The sequence below is a fragment of the Anomaloglossus baeobatrachus genome, chromosome 1 (assembly GCF_048569485.1).
Source record: "Anomaloglossus baeobatrachus isolate aAnoBae1 chromosome 1, aAnoBae1.hap1, whole genome shotgun sequence".
NCBI classification, from domain to species: Eukaryota; Metazoa; Chordata; class Amphibia; order Anura; family Aromobatidae; genus Anomaloglossus; species Anomaloglossus baeobatrachus.
This window is the reverse complement of record NC_134353.1, coordinates 491,632,819-491,644,523: the sequence shown is the minus strand read 5'-3', so window position 1 is coordinate 491,644,523 and position 11,705 is coordinate 491,632,819. Positions and strand designations below refer to the sequence as shown.

Here is an 11,705-nt window from a genome sequence, read left to right as displayed (position 1 = left end):
CCTCTTGAGTGGCATGCCAACACAGCCTGAACATTGCTCTGGAGACTCTCCAGAGATTCGGGTGGATCATTAATTTCCCAAAGTCAAATCTGACACCGGCCCAATCACTGACATATCTCGGCATGGAGTTTCATACTCTCTCAGCGATAGTGAAGCTTCCGTTGGACAAACAGCGTTCACTACAGACAGGGGAGCAATCTCTCCTGCAAGGCCAGTCACACCCCTTGAGGCGCCTCATGCACTTCCTAGGGAAGATGGTGGCACAGCCTCCACCATATCCGCAGTTCACATCCCGGGCGTAGAAAACTGGGAAGCAGACTTTCTCAGTCGCCAGGGCATGGACGCAGGGGAATGGTCCCTTCACCCGGACGTGTTTCAAGAGATCTGTTGCCGCTGGGGGATGCCGGACGTCAACCTAATGGCGTCCCGGCACAACAACAAGGTCCCGGCATTCATGGCACGGTCTCAAGATCACAGAGCTCTGGCGGCAGACGCATTAGTTCAGGATTGGTCGCAGTTTCAACTGCCTTATGTGTTTCCTCCTCTGGCACTGCTGCCCAGAGTGTTACGCAAGATCAGGTCCGACTGCCGCCGCGCCATCCTCGTCGCTCCAGACTGGCCGAGGAGGTCGTGGTACCCGGATCTGTGGCATCTCACGGTGGGCCAACCGTGGGCACTACCAGACCGACCAGACTTGCTGTCTCAAGGGCCGTTTTTCCATCTGAATTCTGCGGCCCTCAACCTGACTGTGTGGCCATTGAGTCCTGGATCCTAGCGTCTTCAGGGTTATCTCAAGAGGTCATTGCCACTATGAGACAGGCCAGGAAACCAACGTCCGCCAAGATCTACCACAGGACGTGGAGGATATTCTTATCCTGGTGCTCTGATCAGGGTTTTACTCCCTGGCCATTTGCCTTGCCCACTTTTCTTTCCTTCCTTCAATCCGGATTGGAAAAGGGTTTGTCGCTCGGCTCCCTTAAGGGACAAGTCTCAGCGCTCTCTGTGTTTTTTCAGAAGCGCCTAGCCAGACTTCCACAGGTACGCACGTTCCTGCAGGGGGTTTGTCACATAGTCCCTCCTTACAAGCGTCCGTTAGAACCCTGGGATCTGAACAGGGTGCTGATGGCTCTTCAGAAACCACCGTTCGAGACAATGAAGGATATTTCTCTTTCACGCCTTTCGCAGAAAGTGGTCTTCCTAGTAGCAGTCACATCACTTCGGAGAGTGTCTGAGCTAGCAGCGCTGTCATGCAAAGCCCCTTTCCTGGTGTTTCACCAGGACAAGGTGGTTCTGCGTCCGGTTCCGGAATTTCTCCCTAAGGTGGTATCCCCCTTTCATCTCAATCAGGATATCTCCTTACCTTCTTTTTGTCCTCATCCAGTTCACCAATGTGAAAAGGATTTGCACTTGTTAGATCTGGTGAGAGCACTCAGACTCTACATTTCTCGTACGGCGCCCCTGCGCCACTCGGATGCACTCTTTGTCCTTGACGCTGGCCAGCGTAAAGGGTCACAGGCTTCCAAATCAACCCTGGCTCGGTGGATCAAGGAACCAATTCTCGAAGCCTACCGTTCTTCTGGGCTTCCGGTTCCCTCAGGGCTGAAGACCCATTCTACCAGAGCCGTGGGTGCGTCCTGGGCTTTGCGGCACCAGGCTACGGCTCAGCAGGTGTGTCAGGCGGCTACCTGGTCGAGCCTGCACACTTTCACGAAACACTATCAGGTGCATACCTATGCTTCGGCAGATGCCAGCCTAGGTAGGCGAGTCCTTCAGGCGGCGGTTGCCCACCTGTAGGAAGGGGCTGTTTTACGGCTCTATTACGAGGTATTATTTTACCCACCCAGGGACTGCTTTTGGACGTCCCAATTGTCTGGGTCTCCCAATGGAGCGACAAAGAAGAAGGGAATTTTGTTTACTTACCGTAAATTCCTTTTCTTCTAGCTCCAATTGGGAGACCCAGCACCCGCCCCTGTTCCCTTCGGGCTGTTGTTCTTTGTGTACACATGTTGTTCATGTTGAATGGTTTTCAGTTCTCCGAACTTCCTTCGGATTGAATTTACTTTAGACCAATTTTTAAGTTTCCTCCTTCCTGCTTTTGCACCAAAACTGAGGAGCCCGTGATGCACGGGGGGGTGTATAGGCAGAAGGGGAGGGGCTTTACACTTTTAAGTGTAATACTTTGTGTGGCCTCCGGAGGCAGAAGCTATACACCCAATTGTCTGGGTCTCCCAATTGGAGCTAGAAGAAAAGGAATTTACGGTAAGTAAACAAAATTCCCTTCATTATATATACACATACACACACACACACTAATATTATATATTACACACTATATATATATATATATATTACACACACACACACACACACACACACAAATATACATACACACATGCATTCATACACATGCACCGCTTAGTATTTTAATGAAATATTATATAATATTATATAATACTAGAAGGTGGCCCGATTCTACGCATCGGGTATTCTAGAATTTACGTATTGTGTAGTTAATGTATGATTTTTGTTTATATATATATATATATATATATATATATATATATATATATATATATATATATATATATATATATATATATATATATATAATGTTGTTGTGTGTAGTTACCAAGTGTTTGTGTAGGGCGCTGTACATGTTCTGGGTGTGACGGGGGTGAGAGCGGTGTTGTATGTGTGTTGTGTGTGTGTTGCGTTGTTTGTGGAGCGCTGTGTGTCTGTAGCGTTGTGTGTGTGTGTGTGTGTGTGTGTGTTGCGCGGTTTGTGTGGGTGTGGTGTGTTTTGGGGGGAGGTATGTTTTGTGCAATGTGTGTGTGTGTTGCGTGGTATGTGCGTATATTTATGTATGCCGCGGTGTTTGTGTGTTGGGTGTTGTGTGTGTGTGTGCAGCGTTGTCTGTGTGTGTGGGTGTCTGTGTACGGCGGTGTTTGTGGTTCCCAGTGTGTGTGTGTGTGTGGTGTGTTGTGTGTGTGTGTGTGTGTGTGTTGGGGGGAGGTGTGCACCTCCCATTGTGCTCCACCCCCCATGCTGCGCACTCCCAAACGTGCTCCATCCGCCATGCTGCGCACTCCCAAACGTGCTCCATCCGCCATGCTGCGCACTCCCAAACGTGCTCCATCCGCCATGCTGCGCACTCCCAAATGTGCTCCATCCCCCATGCTGCGCACTCCCAAACGTGCTCCATCCGCCATGCTGCGCACTCCCAAACGTGCTCCATCCGCCATGCTGCGCACTCCCAAACGTACTCCATCCGCCATGCTGCGCACTCCCAAACGTGCTCCATCCGCCATGCTGCGCACTCCCAAATGTGCTCCATCCGTCATGCTGCGCACTCCCAATCGTGCTCCATCCGCCATGCTGTGCACTCCCAAACGTGCTCCATCCGCCATGCTGCGCACTCCCAAACGTGCTCCATCCGCCATGCTGCGCACTCCCAAACGTGCTCCATCCGCCATGCTGCGCACTCCCAAACGTGCTCCATCCGCCATGCTGCGCACTCCCAAACGTGCTCCATCCGCCATGCTGCGCACTCCCAAACGTGCTCCATCCGCCATGCTGCGCACTCCCAAACGTGCTCCATCCGCCATGCTGCGCACTCCCAAACGTGCTCCATCCGCCATGCTGCGCACTCCCAAACGTTCTCCATCCCCCACGCTGCGCACTCCCAAACGTGCTCCATCCCCCATGCTGCGCACCCCCCATCGTGCTCCCAGCCTCCCCCAGCATCAGCCTCCCCCTCCCAGCCTCCCCCAGCATCAACCTCCCCCAGCATCAGCCTCTCTCCTCCCAGCCTCCCCCAGCATCAGCCTCTCTCCTCCCAGCCTCCCTCCTCCCAGCCTCCCCCAGCATCAGCCTCCCCCAGCATCAGCCTCTCTCCTCCCAGCCTCCCTCCTCCCAGCCTCCCCCAGCATCAGCCTCCCCCAGCATCAGCCTCTCTCCTTCCAGCCTCCCCCAGCATCAGCCTCCCCCAGCATCAGCCTCTCTCCTTCCAGCCTCCCCCTCCCAGCCTCCCCCAGCATCAGCCTCCCCCAGCATCAGCCTCTCTCCTCCCAGCCTGCCCCAGCATCAGCCTCTCTCCTTCCAGCCTCCCCCAGCATCAGCCTCCCCCTCCCAGCCTTCCCCAGGATCAGCCTCTCTCCTCCCAGCCTCTCTCCTCCCAGCCTCTCTCCTCCCAGCCTCTCTCCTCCCAGCCTCTCTCCTCCCAGCCTCTCTCCTCCCAGCCTCTCTCCTCCCAGCCTCTCTCCTCCCAGCCTCTCTCCTCCCAGCCTCCCTCCTCCCAGCCTCCCTCAGCATCAGCCTTCCCCTCCCAGCCTCCCTCAGCATCAGCCTCTCTCCTTCCAGCCTCCCCCAGGATCAGCCTCTCTCCTTCCAGCCTCCCCCAGCATCAGCCTCCCCCTCCCAGCCTTCCCCAGCATCAGCCTCTCTCCTCCCAGCCTCCCCCTCCCAGCCTCCCTCAGCATCAGCCTTCCCCTCCCAGTCTCCCCCAGCATCAGCCTCCCTCCTCCCAGCCTCCCCCAGCATCAGCCTCCCCCAGCATCAGTCTCTCTCCTTCCAGCCTCCCCCAGCATCAGCCTCCCCCAGCATCAGCCTCTCTCCTCCCAGCCTCCCCCAGCATCAGCCTCCCCCTCCCAGCCTCCCCCAGCATCAGCCTCCCCCAGCATCAGCCTCTCTCCTCCCAGCCTCCCCCAGCATCAGCCTCTCTCCTTCCAGCCTCCCCCAGCATCAGCCTCCCCCTCCCAGCCTTCCCCAGGATCAGCCTCTCTCCTCCCAGCCTCTCTCCCAGCCTCTCTCCTCCCAGCCTCTCTCCTCCCAGCCTCTCTCCTCCCAGCCTCTCTCCTCCCAGCCTCTCTCCTCCCAGCCTCTCTCCTCCCAGCCTCTCTCCTCCCAGCCTCTCTCCTCCCAGCCTCTCTCCTCCCAGCCTCCCTCCTCCCAGCCTCCCTCAGCATCAGCCTTCCCCTCCCAGCCTCCCTCAGCATCAGCCTTCCCCAGCATCAGCCTCTCTCCTCCCAGCCTCCCCCAGCATCAGCCTCTCTCCTCCCAGCCTCCCCCAGCATCAGCCTCTCTCCTCCCAGCCTCCCCCAGCATCAGCCTCTCTCCTCCCAGCCTCCCCCAGCATCAGCCTCTCTCCTCCCTGCCTCCCCCAGCATCAGCCTCTCTCCTTCCAGCCTCCCCCAGCATCAGCCTCTCTCCTTCCAGCCTCCCCCAGCATCAGCCTCTCTCCTTCCAGCCTCCCCCAGCATCAGCCTCCCCCTCCCAGCCTCCCCCAGCATCAGCCTCCCCCAGCATCAGCCTCTCTCCTCCCAGCCTCCCACAGCATCAGCCTCTCTCCTTCCAGCCTCCCCCAGCCTCAGCCTCCCCCTCCCAGCCTTCCCCAGCATCAGCCTCTCTCCTCCCAGCCTCCCCCTCCCAGCCTCCCTCAGCATCAGCCTTCCCCTCCCAGTCTCCCCCAGCATCAGCCTCCCTCCTCCCAGCCTCCCCCAGCATCAGCCTCCCCCAGCATCAGCCTCTCTCCTTCCAGCCTCCCCCAGCATCAGCCTCCCCCAGCATCAGCCTCTCTCCTCCCAGCCTCCCCCAGCATCAGCCTCCCCCTCCCAGCCTTCCCCAGGATCAGCCTCTCTCCTCCCAGCCTCTCTCCCAGCCTCTCTCCTCCCAGCCTCTCTCCTCCCAGCCTCTCTCCTCCCAGCCTCTCCTTCCAGCCTCCCTCCTCCCAGCCTCCCTCAGCATCAGCCTTCCCCTCCCAGCCTCCCTCAGCATCAGCCTTCCCCTCCCAGCCTCCCTCAGCATCAGCCTTCCCCAGCATCAGCCTCTCTCCTCCCAGCCTCCCCCAGCATCAGCCTCTCTCCTCCCAGCCTCCCCCAGCATCAGCCTCTCTCCTCCCAGCCTCCCCCAGCATCAGCCTCTCTCCTCCCAGCCTCCCCCAGCATCAGCCTCTCTCCTTCCAGCCTCCCCCATTATCAGCCTCTCTCCTTCCAGCCTCCCCCAGCATCAGCCTCCCCCTTCCAGCCTCCCCCAGCATCAGCCTCCCCCTCCCAGCCTTCCCCAGGATCAGCCTCTCTCCTCCCAGCCTCTCTCCTCCCAGCCTCTCTTCTCCCAGCCTCTCTCCTCCCAGCCTCTCTCCTTCCAGCCTCCCCCATTATCAGCCTCTCTCCTTCCAGCCTCCCCCAGCATCAGCCTCCCCCTTCCAGCCTCCCCCAGCATCAGCCTCCCCCTCCCAGCCTTCCCCAGGATCAGCCTCTCTCCTCCCAGCCTCTCTCCTCCCAGCCTCTCTTCTCCCAGCCTCTCTCCTCCCAGCCTCTCTCCTCCCAGCCTCCCCCAGCATCAGCCTCCCCCTCCCAGCCTTCCCCAGGATCAGCCTCTCTCCTCCCAGCCTCTCTCCTCCCAGCCTCTCTCCTCCCAGCCTCCCCCAGCATCAGCCTCCCCCTTCCAGCCTCCCCCAGCATCAGCCTCCCCCTCCCAGCCTTCCCCAGGATCAGCCTCTCTCCTCCCAGCCTCTCTCCTCCCAGCCTCTCTTCTCCCAGCCTCTCTCCTCCCAGCCTCTCTCCTCCCAGCCTCCCCCAGCATCAGCCTCCCCCTTCCAGCCTCCCCCAGCATCAGCCTCCCCCTCCCAGCCTTCCCCAGGATCAGCCTCTCTCCTCCCAGCCTCTCTCCTCCCAGCCTCTCTCCTCCCAGCCTCTCTCCTCCCAGCCTCTCTCCTCCCAGCCTCTCTCCTCCCAGCCTCTCTCCTCCCAGCCTCTCTCCTCCCAGCCTCTCTCCTCCCAGCCTCTCTCCTCCCAGCCTCCTCCAGCACGCCGTGCTCCTCTGCCGACACTCACAGATCCGATCGCATACACTCACACACACCCGATCGCATACACTCACACACACCCAATCGCATACACTCACACACACACACACACACTGACGATATCGCACATCCACGCTCACACTCACAACATCCGGAGATACCACATGCTTCTGGCCATGTGATCCTCCGGCAGGTCCTGGAAGGTCACAACAGCACAGTATCGAGGCCGAGAAGCAAGCGATATCTCCGAATGCTGTGAGTATGTGGATGCGATGTGATGTGTGTGTGAGGTGTGTGTGAGAGTGAGTGTGAGCCGGTGTACACTGGTAACTATGATACACATCGGGTAACCAAGGGACCTTAGTTACCCGATGTGTATAATGGTTACCAGCGTTCACGGCCTCCGTCAAGATCCCAGCATCGCAAGGTTATGTCTGGCGCTGCTGGGATCGTGACGGAGCCGGTGTACACTGGTAACTATGATACACATCGGGTAACCAAGGGACCTTAGGTTACCCGATGTGTATAATGGTTACCAGCGTTCACGGGCTCCGTCAAGATCCCAGCATCGCAAGGTTATGTCTGCGATATCCCAGGATGTTGAGTGTGTGGATGTGATGTGTGAGGTGTGTGTGAGAGTGAGTGTGATCTGATGTGTGTGTGTGTGTGTGTGTACTCACCTGGGAGTCGGAGCTCCGTGTCAGTTGGGCCAGAGCGAGCGTGCATTGCGTGAGGGGGGTGGGGCCTGCAGAGAGCCGGGGCGAGAGGCCAATCCGTGTGGGGGGGCGGGGCCATGGCGAGCCCAGCGGCCAATCAGCTTTGTGTCACCGTAAGGACACAATTTTGGAGCATGACAGACAGACAATAAGGCAATTATATATATAGATATGCACATACATACACATGTATGTGTGTGTGTGTATATGTTATATATATATATATATATATATATATATATATATATATATATATATATATATACTATATATATATATATATATATATATATATATATATATATATATATATTACACACACATATGTGTATTTTTAATATTGATATATTTCTCTGTTTTATACTTTTTTTTTTTTTCTTTCTTTTTTATTTTCTGCTAGCCAAACTCTCCATCACACTTAGCCCTAATAAGAGAAGCTTCAAACTTCAAGTTAAAACATGGCCGAAAGAAAGAGGCTATCAATGACCTGGAACAACTATGGAAGTGAGTCGTCCCCCCATCCCCACCACCATGGTCCACTTTCTAAACTGTTATCAGTTGAATGAGCAGTACGTTACATTAATATATTCTATCATTACAGACAAAACCCCAAAGACATTCATACTCTGGCACAGTTAATATCTGCATACTCCCTTGTGGATGCTAACAAGGCAAAAGTGTATCCTTTTCTTCTTTTTATTTTTTGTATTTATTGGTTTTCAATCTGCATAATGCGTTAATAATTCTAAGCATCGTGATCAGTTTATGTATGTGCAACTATGTATGTTTTCCTTACATCAAAAATTCAGTCTTAGTGAACACTTGCCTTCATCTGACACTATGCACTTGAAAGTAGATGTTGATGCCTTAGAAAATTCCACTGGAGCTACATTTATCCGGAAAAAAGCTGCTAAGGTGGCTGCTGAGCAGGCCAAAGTACAAGGGTATGTTCTTATTTAGTTTACAATTGCATTATTAACAACATTTTTACTGATAAAGGGCTTTTCCCATTAATTACATTTTCTATCTACAGGATAGTTGATAAAGATCTTGCCCTTGGTCCCCACCAATCATTAGAATAGGCAATCTGAGCCCATGTTCTTCCTAGCTGAGTTCTCAGTTGATTGGAGTGACATGGTTGGATCAAGCTGCTCCATTTAGGGATCTTGCGATACCTATTTTTGTGACCATGGGGGGATCCAACAGTGCGGCCCCTAAGAAATCAGACATTAGCACTTAATGCGCTGGGGCTTATGCAATGATGTTCTACTTTTGGATACTATGTTTTGGGGTGGAAAAAGTTTTGCACATCTGAATGAACTTGGCATGTTTTTTGTTGTTTTTCTTTTTTTTTCTGTTAGTACTACAGAAATAAAAAAAGATTTTAAAAATAAATCGCAAGATTAAATGTGCAACTGAAATATAATACATTTATTATCTTTTTTTTCTCTTCTCTATGAAAAACAGACAAGTGGAGATTAAGAAAAAGAGGAAGAAAAAGAAGGGTAAATTATTCTAGAAAACAATTAAAAAAGTATCCCACAATTATTGTAAGGCCAGGTCCACACAGGCAGTTTGCCAGTTTAAAGGGGTTGTCTGGCTTCTTCTAATCCGGTGGTGTCTTACCAGGGGTGCAGCGGCAATGCTGCAGCAGGTGTCCCAGATGCTCAGCGGTGCTGTGAGGCAGAGAAAATATCTAGGAGTGTAGCTTAATGGAGATAAGAAGGTTGGAGAATGGTGATAGAAGGCAGGAGCGATTATGCGGGCTCTGGGCTGCTGTGTGCTGCTGTGGGCTGCTGTTTGCTGTTCTTGGCTGCTGTGGGCTGTTCTGGGCGGCTGTGGGCTGCTCTGGGCTGCAGGCGGTGAGGCACAGGGACATCCTGAAGATGTCAGCAGTGCGGGCTTCAAAGAAATGGCGCCATGGACTTCAGGAAAATGGCTGTGGAGGTTGTGCATGCGCAGATAGAGATCTCTGCTCTCTGAGATCTCAGCCTGTTCCGCCTCCGCAGCCATTTTCCTGAAGTCCAAAGCGTCAGAGGCAGCGCAGGCTCGGATATCTACGGTGGCCGCCTCTGCCGCCGTTTGCCAGGGGATCCATGGCGGCCGCCTCCGCAGCCACTTGCTGGGAGATCCATAGCGCCCTCCTTGCGCCACTGTGACTCCCAAATTAATGGCCCCCAGCAATGACAGCATTGCTCCATTGGTGCTGCCGCTTCACTTTATAAGACAACCCCCTATTTTCCCCTTGGCATCAGAAATTTCCAGACCCACATTTGAAATACATATAGGGTTACACTCTAACATGCATTATATTATCCGAAAAACTAGAGTCATTACACCGAATGTTTGTCTTTTATAAAAGTGCCATCAATTTTATTATAATTTAGTGTTTAAAAAAACATATTATTTTTTATGTATGGACAATTTCACAGATAATGTTTCAACGGTAAAGTACAGGAATACAGGGAAAACATAGGGGCCCTCTTCACAGAGAGCACAGCTAATAGTAAATTGGCAACATTATACATGCTTCTAGATCCACTGGAATGGCATGTAGTACCACAGTGAATGTGCATAGTCTTACAAACTTTATATGGTATCCATATGCCACTTCCTATTAGGCTAATACTAAATGCGAGCACAGAAATGATTAAAGTGCATGAAGTACGTGCATAGGAAGTTACATAATATAAATTGTATACAAAACGTGCTATGCAGATACAGGACAAATCAACAGTCGTTTAGCAGAACAGTGTCTCAGTATACATATGCATACATTGTATGCAAAGTCAGCAATAGTTTAGCATGGCAGTGTCTCAATATACATATGCATACATTGCATACAAAACATGCCATGTAAATGCAGAACAGATTAGCAATCACTTAGAAGAGCAGTGTCTCAATATACATATGCATAGATGTTCCTGTTATAATCCCCGATCATGCTCACAGCTGTTTCACAGGGGCCCCCTGACAAAGCGGATCTTTACGTCTGTGAAACAACTGTAGTGGCAGGAGCCCTCTCCTTGCAAACACAGCTCCCTGGCTCCCACATGGGTAATGGCGACCAGTGTAACTTTGGATCTCTAATCAGCACTGGTTTGACTTTGTGAGCATGATCGGGGATCATAACAGGAACATCTATGCATATGTATATTGAGACACTGCTCTTCTAAGTGATTGCTAATCTGTTCTGTATTTACATGGCATGTTTTGTATGCAATGTATGCATATGTATATTGAGACACTCCTCTGCTAAACAATTGCTGACTTTGTATACAATGTATGCATATGTATATTGAGACACTGCTCTGCTAAACGACTGTTGATTTGTCCTGTATCTGCTTAGCATATTTTGTATACAATTTTTATATTATGTAATTTCCTATGCACGTACTTCATGCACTTTAAATAATTTCTGTGCTCCATTTAGTAGTCGCCTAATAGGAAGTGGCATATGGATACCATATAAAGTTGGTAAGACTATGCACATTCACTGTGGTACTACATGCCATTCCAGTGGATCTAGAAGTATATATAATGTTGCCAATTTACTATTAGCTGTGAAGAGGGCCCCTATGTTCTGCCTGTATCCATGTACTTTAACGTTGAAACATTTATCTGTGAAATTGTCCATACATAAAAAAATAATCTGTTTTTCTTCGGCGCTCTATTGGGAGACCCAGACGATTGGGTGTATAGCACTGCCTCCGGAGGCCACACAAAGCAATTACACTAAAAAGTGTAAGGCCCCTCCCCTTCTGGCTATACACCCCCAGTGGGATCACTGGCTCACCAGTTTTCGGCTTTGTGCGAAGGAGGTCAGACATCCACGCATAGCTCCACTGTTTGTAGTCAGCAGTAGCTGCTGGCTCTATCGGATGGAAGAAAAGAGGGCCCATATAGGGCCCCCAGCATGCTCCCTTCTCACCCGCGGTTGGTGCTTGTAAGGTTGAGGTACCTATTGCTGGTACAGAGGCTGGAGCCCACATGCTGTTTTCCTTCCACATCCCCTGGAGGGCTCTGTGGAAGTGGGATCTTGCCGGCCCCCAAGCCCTGGGGCCGGGCTCCATCCACAGACCCATAGAACCTGCTGGATTGGGAGCGGGAGTGCCGTTCAGGGACAAGGCCCTGCAACTTTCAGGTACTCTGTGTCCCCGGCAGGCACGGACACTCTCAGGGCTTGC

General features: G+C 52.5%; 1 protein-coding gene across 1 annotated transcript in view; it reads left to right on the top strand.

Moving 5' to 3' along the window:
• SRP72 (signal recognition particle 72) overlaps window positions 1–11,705 on the top strand; it is a 77,567-nt gene that overhangs the window by 51,517 nt on the left and 14,345 nt on the right. Inside the window, exons 14-17 of the mRNA XM_075338546.1 lie at window positions 7,919–8,022; window positions 8,120–8,197; window positions 8,328–8,462; window positions 8,986–9,023. Of these exons, the coding sequence (XP_075194661.1) occupies window positions 7,919–8,022; window positions 8,120–8,197; window positions 8,328–8,462; window positions 8,986–9,023 (355 nt within the window). The remainder of the gene's footprint in view (window positions 1–7,918; window positions 8,023–8,119; window positions 8,198–8,327; window positions 8,463–8,985; window positions 9,024–11,705) is intronic.